The sequence below is a fragment of the Cornus florida genome, unplaced genomic scaffold (genome assembly GCF_030987335.1).
Source record: "Cornus florida cultivar Cherokee Brave unplaced genomic scaffold, ASM3098733v1 CherokeeBrave_3.0.0_Hap2_Chr02, whole genome shotgun sequence".
NCBI lineage: Eukaryota > Viridiplantae > Streptophyta > Magnoliopsida > Cornales > Cornaceae > Cornus > Cornus florida.
The window spans coordinates 77,399,780-77,409,034 of record NW_026775572.1 but is presented as its reverse complement, the minus strand read 5'-3'; the positions used below and the strand labels follow the sequence as shown (position 1 = coordinate 77,409,034).

The following is a 9,255-nucleotide window of genomic DNA, read 5'->3' as shown; positions in this document are numbered from 1 at the left end:
TACAATTTTACCCATCAATTATATATTAATATTTATACAATTTTTGGAGTTAAATCTAAAAACGACAAAAACACCCTATATATATACAGAAATATACATGAATAAATCAGCACAAAAAAATTAGAAACTCACACTGAGAAACCAGACACCAGCATGATCAGCATCCCTCGCGTCCCTCCTCTGCGAGTCCATCCTCCACGCGCCACTGTCAGCACCCATCATCGTCGTCACCAATCGCACAACCCAATCGCCGGTGTCGTCAATTGCCAATCGCCGGCCTAAACGCACAACCCAATCGCCGTTCACTCAACCCGTTTTCGACGGCGATGGGCAAAGTGACGGACATCAACTTGTAAAGCCGAATCATCTGCTTCTCCTGAAGGAGGCATCTTTGTTTTTCTTCTGTGAGTCAGTTTCTCTCTCTTTCGTTGCTCCAAATCGCGATTCTAGCGACAGCAGGCAGTAAGGAGGAGCTCGGCGAGGACTGATCCTGATCGGCGGCAGACTTGGGGTGATGTTGGTGGGCTTTGCACAGCGGCTACGATGTCTTACTGCAACTGTAGAAGTCATTAATCCATTGCAAATGGATGGGCTATGAGAAAGAATTTTCTGACGACGAATAAGGAGCAGGTCTGAACAGGCGATGAAGCGGGTCTGGATCAAACCGGCGATGATCGGTCTTTGCACAGCGGGTCTGCTAGTTAGTTTCATTGTAGACTCTGTAGTAGTTGGTCTTGCAACTGGGGTGTGGGTATTGGGTTTAATTGCAAAGGTGATTGGGCATGGAGCTTCTCAGTTGGGTTTTGTTGTGGTAATGGATGTGGTGGCGTTGGTGTGAAGCAGCGGAGACGATGAGCTCGGTGGTGATCAAATCCCAACAAAAGGAGATTCAGGGTTAGAAATCTAAATAATAAGGTCAACATACACACTCAATACAAAAATTTCCATCTAAATCCATTGCATCGACCCAAAGTCAACATACACACTCAGTTAACAGGAATAGAATTGTCTCACACCACAAAAAAAATTGAATAGAAAACAATAATGTGTAGCATCAATTTTTATAAAAAAAACATAAATTATCACAAGAATAAAATTATCCATCAAAGATCTAACAAAAATAAAGGAACCCAGATAAGATTTCAGAATCAAACACTCAAACATACTATCAAATTTGAAGAAAAATACAAATTTAGACCTTGCATGGCCTATTTTTGATGACTATGTTTCCGTTCTTGCGAATTATTCCCGCCTACTATGGGTAGGTCTTGGAGGCCCCTGCATCGCCCTTCGCCTCAAAGAACCCCTGCATCGCCCTTCGCCTCGAAGTGATGTTCTTCGACCGACATTTCTCTCTCTAAGACGGTAACGGTGGAGTAAGGAATATACAAGGCCATTGTTGTACTTTTGAGTTAATAAGTTAAGGATAATTTTGTAATTATACATTGGTTAAATAGGTTAAAGATATTAGAGGGGAAAAATTGACTCTTCACTCATTTTTCTGCTGACATCAACACTAACAGTTGATTGTTTAACGGCAGGCGTAACTTGCTATCAAAATCAAAAGGTTGGGGGGGGGGGGTTAGTTGGAATATTGAAACTTAAAGGAGGTGTAGTGTGATATGGTCAAAGGTTAGGGGATGCAGATGGAATTAATCCAAATTTTAATAGAAAATTTAGTTTATGAATCAAAATTGTACATTTATAAACCAAAAAAATTTCTATAAGTCAATTTTTATTTTTTTTATTGATATGATGCAAGATCAAAACCACTTTTAAAAATCTCTAATAAACCAAATTTAAAGTATAATTTGTAATATCCTATTTGTTGAAACTTTCCATACAAGCCATATATTTGATTAATTAAATTCAATTTGTGAACAAAAATATGCAAAGTTACTAGAAGTATACGAGAACACCGACTAAGAAAAAAAAAAAAAAAAAAAAAAATTTAATGCCAAAAACATATTTCAAGAGAAAATATAAATAATAAAAAATATGTATAAAAATTTCCAAGGTCAACCAGAGCTATGCAATATCACTCTATACCCTTAAAAAAAACTTCAAGATCAAGTAACCCTATGCCTAATTGGAGTTATCTTCCAAAGATTTGGAAAGAAAGATACACAATATAAGAATGAACCTTAACATTTTCTTTGTCATGAATTCAAAATTTTAAACTGTTTCAGCACTAATTAGATTTCCTTTGTGCATAGTGGTAGTTTCTCAAAACTTGGTCTCCTCCAACATTTTGTATTGCGAAGTGGATACACTACAAGAAAAGTGGGTTTTTAGTTTTTACGAGGTAGTATTTACGGGATCTTTTATTTTCTCTCGTAGAAGTTACTTTTTACTCATAAAGGGTCACGTTTTCATGGGATCAATCCTCGTAAAAAACTGTTTTCATGTGAGTTTAAAGAGCCCATTAATGTTTACATATGGATTTATCCAACTTTAATGAGTAAAAGCCACTCCTTAATAAATATATTTTTAAGGGGGTATTTTTCTCCCGTGAATATGAAAAAAAAATTAAAAAAAATAAAAATCCCGCCCACGTACTTTTCATCTCCCGAGCACGCAAAAGTCCAATAGTCAGCCAAAAGCTAGCCCTCTTTTCAATGGCACCATTTACACGCACAAAATACACTCACTCTCTTTCATTCCCACGAGCTACTTCACCATTGATGCGCAAACTGCCCTAGGTTTTCGGTCTCTTAATCAAAATTCAGCAAAAGGTCCTTGTGTCAAGGCAGTGTCTTCTGGTTCGACAGGAAAAGGAGAGTTGAGTGATCTCAACCAATTTCTACCTTGACCAACACAGAGCTATTTATTCAACCCTCTCTTTACTCTCTAGAACCGAGGATTCGGACTTACCTTCATTCTTCAGGTAATCTGCAATCCCTCTTTCTCAAACATTTTAAGGGTTCTTCAATCCCTATTTCTTAAACATTTTTAGGGCTAACACATGCATATTTTTTTCTCTAGTTTATTGTTGATTTTATTTGCTGAATTTGCTTTGGTTGTGACTGGATTTGGGTTTTTTTGTTTTCCATTTCATTATTGATTAGGTTTCTCTTTTTATTTGCATTCATGTAATATATATATATATATATATATATATATATATATATAGGTCAAGTGCAAAAAACACCCCTGAAGTATGCATATAGTACATATCACACCCCTCACGTGTAAAAAACACCCCTCAAGTTTCAATTTGGTGCAATTAGGTCCCCCTCACACATTTAAAACATAAATTAACCAAAATACCCTTACTAAAGCATTTTATTAAATATATAAAAAAAAAAATTGTAAAAAGACCAAAAAGGACACACTAAATAAGTGACGTCGTTTTGTTTTGCTAGACACCCATTTTCATTAAAACTGTAAATCGTTCCATTTTCCATTCATTTGCATCATCACTGCCTCGCGTTCTTGAGAGAGCGACCACAAGCCTAGCCTGTTGCAATCAAAACCTCACGTTCTTGATACCAGAAACCCTATATCCATATTCTCATCATCACAAGGAGGGGTCACGTTCTATAGAGAGAAACCAGAACCCTAGCCTTAGGTTGCGATCGCGATCACGATTTTCCATTGCAAACCAAAAACCCTAGCTTTAAGTTCCCTTAACCCTAAACGTATAAATCGTATAAAGATCGAAGGTTGGTTCGTGTCTTTCTGCAAAACCTGAATGTAAGTTCTTGGTTACCCTTATTTATCTTTCTATTTTTTTTTTATGTCCATGTGATTTTTCTTTCAGTAAGGATTTTAATTTCCTTCTCTGTTAGGGTTTCTTTTCTTATTTGTTAGGGATTTTAATTTCCTTCTCTGTTAGGGTTTCTTTTCTTATTTGTTAGGGTTTTATTTCCTTCTCTGTTAAGGGTTTTTCCTTTCTTTATTAGGTTTTTTTTCCCCTTTGTATTAGAGTTTAAATGGGTATTTTTTTTCGCTCTCTGTTAAATCACTGCACTGCATTTCCTTTATTAAGGTTTTTTTTTTTTTTTTTTTTTTTTTTTTTTTTTTTTTTTTTTTTCTTCTGTATTAGGGTAATTTTCCTTCTTTGTTAAGGTTTTTTTTTTCCTTCTTTTTTTTTATTTTTTTATATTAGAGTTTTAATATATGTAATTTAATGATGGGTATTTTTTTCTCTCTATTAAATCACCGCACTACATTTCCTTCTCTATTAAGGTTTTTTCCTTCTCTATTAGGGTTTTTTTCCTTCTCTGTTAGGGTAATTTTCTTTCTTTGTTAAGGTTTTTTTTTCCTTCTTTGTTAAGGTTTTTTTTTTTCCTTCTTTGTGATATATGTTAGGATTTCTATATATCTATTTCTCTCTCTCCAAGATGTCTATAAAGTTAAGCTTTTATGTTTTTATTTTGTAATTGACATGCTACAACTCTGTTTTTTTTTTTTTTTTTTTTTGCTTTTGACTTTGTGACAAATGATTGATTTTGTGATCCATATTACAGTGGTTTGTCCAAAAGGCTAAATTTGTATTCATTTGATACAGTAGTTTTTTTTTTTTCCTTGTTTGTTAGGGTTTTTGTTTCAAATTTTTTTCTGATTGCTTTTGTGGTCCCTAGCATAACATATTGATTGTTTTTGTGGTCCCTAGCATAACAATTTTTTTTTAATATATATTTTTACTATAAGTTGTCAAATTGGCTATTTCTATAAGTGTTTTTTTTTTTCCTTCTTTGTTGTTTGTTGGCTTCAGGGAACCTTGAATAAGATAAATTAAATATAATGAACTTGATAATATTTGTAAATGAGCCAAAAGAATGGTATATCCTGTTTCTTTTCACAGCTAATGCAAGAGTTGAATTTACATGACACACACACACACACGACTACAAAAGGATTGATAATATTTGTAAATTTTTTTCTGATTGCTTTTGTGGTCCCTAGCATAACATATTGATTGTTTTTGTGGTCCCTAGCATAACAGATTATTTATATATATATATTTTCACTATAAGTTGTCAAATTGGCTATTTCTATCTTCATTCAATACATTTTTGCCATTTTATATGTTTTTGTTGTCTGTTTATGTGGTTAAAAGTTGGTGGTTCTCATAATAGTGGACCACATAGCCTAAAAAGTTAAGTTTTTTTTTTTTTTTTTTTTTTAATTCTTGTCTTTGAATAATTATTCCAAACACATTGCAATTTTATTATTTATTGCTGCACATTATTCTTTATTTTACATGTATACTGACTTTTATATTGCATATCTATAATAACTTTATTATTTTTTTATTTTCACATTCTTCTTTATTGTACAGGTATACTAACCATGTTTTTTAGTGTACGTGCCATGCATATTGTATGACGGATCTATAGATCCCGCTCTGATATGTATGGATAGTTTCAGACTTTTACTCATTGTTAATGCTATTGTGTACTTTGTAACTATTTAAAAGATGGAGATAAGTCATTTAATTTATTTTTTTATTTTCACATTATTCTTTATTGTATATGTATACTAACCATGTTTTTTAGTGTCTATGCCATGCATATTGTATGATGGATCTATAGATCCCGCTCTGATATGCATGAGTAGTTTCAGACTTTTACTCATTGTTAATGTTATTGTGTACTTTGTAACTATTTAAAAGATGGAGACAAGTCATTTAATTTATTTTTTATTTTCACATTATTCTTTATTGTACATGTATACTAACCATGTTTTTTAGTGTCCATGCCATGCATATTGTATGACGGATCTATAGATCCCGCTCTGATATGCATAGATAGTTTCAGACTTTTACTCATTGTTAATGCTATTGTGTACTTTGTAACTATTTAAAAGATGGAGACAAGTCATTTAATTTATTTTTTTATTTTCACATTATTCTTTATTGTACATGTATACTAACCATGTTTTTTAGTGTCCATGCCATGCATATTGTATGACGGATCTATAGATCTCGCTCTGATATGCATGGATAGTTTCAGACTTTTACTCATTGTTAATGCTAATGTGTACTTTGTAACTATTTAAAAGATGGAGACAAGTCATTTAATTTATTTTTTTATTTTCACATTATTCTTTATTATACATGTATACTAACCATGTTTTTTAGTGTCCATGCCATGCATATTGTATGACGGATCTATAGATCCCGCTCTGATATGCATGGATAGTTTCAGAGTTTTAGTCATTGTTAATGCTGTTGTGTACTTTGTAACTATTTAGAAAATGGAGACAAGTCATTTAATTTATCTGCATCATTCGGGCAATTTCGACAAGCGTAACAAGTATGTTGGAGGTGAGTTGGAGCTGTTTGATAATGTGGACAGTGATACAATATCATACATTGAACTTCAAGGCATCCTCAAAAGCCTTCATTTGAATGCACACAGCAAGATTTTCTACAAGGATCCCATCCATGGGCATTTATTACAAGTTTTTAATGACCTAAGTGTGATGGCTATGTTTGAGACATGCGAAAATATTCCACAGATCCACATTTATGTCAGCAAGCCAAATGAAGAGGATAATAAAGCTGTTAGATCAGTGGAAGAAGAAGTTGACACTGATAATGACAGTGGTTTCAGTGTTGAAAATCAGAATACTGGCAGTGGCTGAAAATCAAAATGCTGAGAATGAGAATGTTGAGAATGATGAGTTTGGTAATATTGAAATAGATGATGAGGAATTGGATGATGTGTCCCTATATTCACCAAGTGATGAGTTATGGAGTATTCACAGTGAATCTGATGATGAAGAGATTAATAGTGCACCTAAACAACCAAAAACCAGAATTGCAAGGGATGAGAGGAACAAAGAATTGGTTATAGGCATGAAGCTTGTGAATGCTAAAGAATTTAAAGCTTTCTTGAGAGAGCATGCTATTGCTAACAGGTATGATATAAGGTTTAAGAAGAATGAAAGAACAAGGGTCACTGCTACATATGTGAATGGATGTGGATGGAGGATACATGCTTCTTTCAGAGGAAATGGCAGCTTTAAGCTAAGTACAATTAAACCTCATAATCCTGATTGCCCTGAAGTTGAGATAAATAAGCAAGCAACTTCTACCTACATTGCAAAGAAGTATGTGCACAAATTTAGGAAGCTACCTGAATGGAAAAATGATGGTATCGAACACTATGTTGCTGATAACTTGGAGATTGAAGTGTCTAGGTTTAAAGTGATGAGGGCAAAGAGGAAGGCCTTGCAGATTATTGAAGGTCACCATGAGGACCAGTTTTCCAAAATTAGAGTATATTTTGCCCTTATAATGAAGACAAATCCTGGTAGTGTTTGTAAAGTAAAGGCAAAGTTGGAGCCTGATGGGATGTCAACAAGATTTGAAAGAGTCTTTTTCTCTTTAAATACAATGTGGAGGGGGTTTAAGGAGGGTTGTAGGCCTTTTATTGGACTGGATGGGTGTTTCTTGAAGACTCCTTATAATCAGATTCTGCTTAGTGCTGTTGGTAGAGATGGAGACAGCAGTTTTTATCCCATTGCACTTGCTGTTGTTGAAGCAGAGACTAAAGACAGCTGGGATTGGTTCATAGAGGAGTTGATGGCTGTTATTAGTCCCCACAAAGCAATAACTTGGATTTTAGACAGACAGAAGGTAAATTTGTTTTTTTATTTTTTTTATTTATTTATTTTTAAGTAATTTAGTTATTCAGTTTTTTTTTTTTTTTATTTATTTTTTTGTCTTAAAGTAATTCAGTTATTATTATTATTATTATTTTTAAGTAATTCAGTTATTTGAAGTTATTCAGTAATTCAGTTTTTTTTTTCAGTTTCATTTTTTTTTTTTTTTTTTTTTTTTTTTTTTTGAAGTAATTCATCAATTATTATTATTTTTTAAGTAATTCAGTTATTTGAAGTTATTTAGTTTTTTTTTTTAATGCAGTTTATATGTAAAGCTAACTGAGAAATTGTTTTATATGTTACCTTTAGGGCTTGGTGGACACATTTGCATCTTTGGATGGTGGTCAAGATCATAGGTTTTATGTTAGGCACTTGCATGAGAACTTTAAGAAGAAATATCCAGGCATGGAGTTGAAGCAAATGGTGTGGAATGCTGCAAATGCATTCAATAAACCTGAGTTTAAGAAACATATGCAGAATATAAGGGAACTCAATGGTGAGGCATATGACTGGTTGTGCAGAATCCCATTTAGATTTTGGACCACGTCTAAGTTCACAGATTCTTCCCAAGTGTTGTCTTAACAGTAATAATATGTGTGAATCATGGAATCCACACATATTAAAGGCAAGAGACAAACCTATCATTACAATGTTTGAGATGATTAGAAGGGGTTTAATGTCAAGGTTTCATGGGAGGAGGGAATACATGGAACAACAAAAGGGGCTCTTGTGTCCAGCTGCAAAGGCTAAAGTGTTGGCAAACAAGAAGGAATCAAAGAATTATGTAGTATATTTTTCTTCAGTATCTTGTTATGATGTCCAAGATGAGATTGACAATGAGTCTGTAAATCTACAAGAGAGATGTTGTACATGCGGGGAATGGAATGTCACAGGTATCCCATGCAAGCATGCCATTACTGTTATGACTAAGAAGAAACTACCTATTGAAGAATATGTTGATGCCTATCACCATAGGTCAACATTTTTGAAGGCATATGCATTCGAGATCAATCCGTTGGTCCTTAGGCACATGAAGAAACTACCACTTGTGCCTTTAATCTCTCCAATAGCTAGGAAACCTCCTGGAAGGCCAAAGAAAGCAAGAATAAAAGCTCATGGTGAAGGTACATCTAAATCAAAAAATATACTCAGACAAAGACTATACCTTGTGTGTGGAAAGTGTAAAGCTCATGGTCACAATGCAAGGACTTGCAAAAATCAACCAGTAGAGTCTAGACCACCAAAAAACAAGGGAGGCAGGCCTTTAAACCCTCAACTTGGAATATTGCATATTTCTAGTGGTGACATTCAAGATGTTGAGAATCAAGTTGGTGATGGGACTGTTGGAGGGACTGGGAGAGGAAGAGCAGCAGGGACAACACAAGGAAGAGGTGATGGGACTGTTAGAGGGACTGGGAGAAGAAGAGCAGCAGGGACAACACAAGGAAGAGGTGATGGTACTGTTAGAGGGACTGGGAGAGGAAGAGCAGCAGGGACAACACAAGGAAGAGGTGATGGGACTTTTAAAGGGATTGGGAGAGGAAAAACAGTAAGGACTAGGGGCAGTGGTAACATTAGAGTGACAACACAAGGAAGGGGTGCATTGGGAAGTGGTAGCAGTGAAGTGACAACACAATG

At 34.4% G+C, this 9,255-nt stretch overlaps 1 protein-coding gene across 1 annotated transcript; it reads left to right on the top strand.

Annotated features, from left to right (window-relative positions):
• The first annotated feature begins 3,277 nt into the window (after window positions 1-3,277).
• On the top strand, window positions 3,278-8,204 carry LOC132295346 (uncharacterized). Its single transcript, XM_059793572.1, has 2 exons — window positions 3,278-7,591; window positions 7,927-8,204. Exons 1-2 carry the CDS (start codon window positions 6,479-6,481, stop codon window positions 8,197-8,199), a joined length of 1,386 nt encoding a protein of 461 aa, XP_059649555.1. The 5' UTR covers window positions 3,278-6,478; the 3' UTR covers window positions 8,200-8,204.
• The last annotated feature ends 1,051 nt before the right edge of the window (window positions 8,205-9,255 follow it).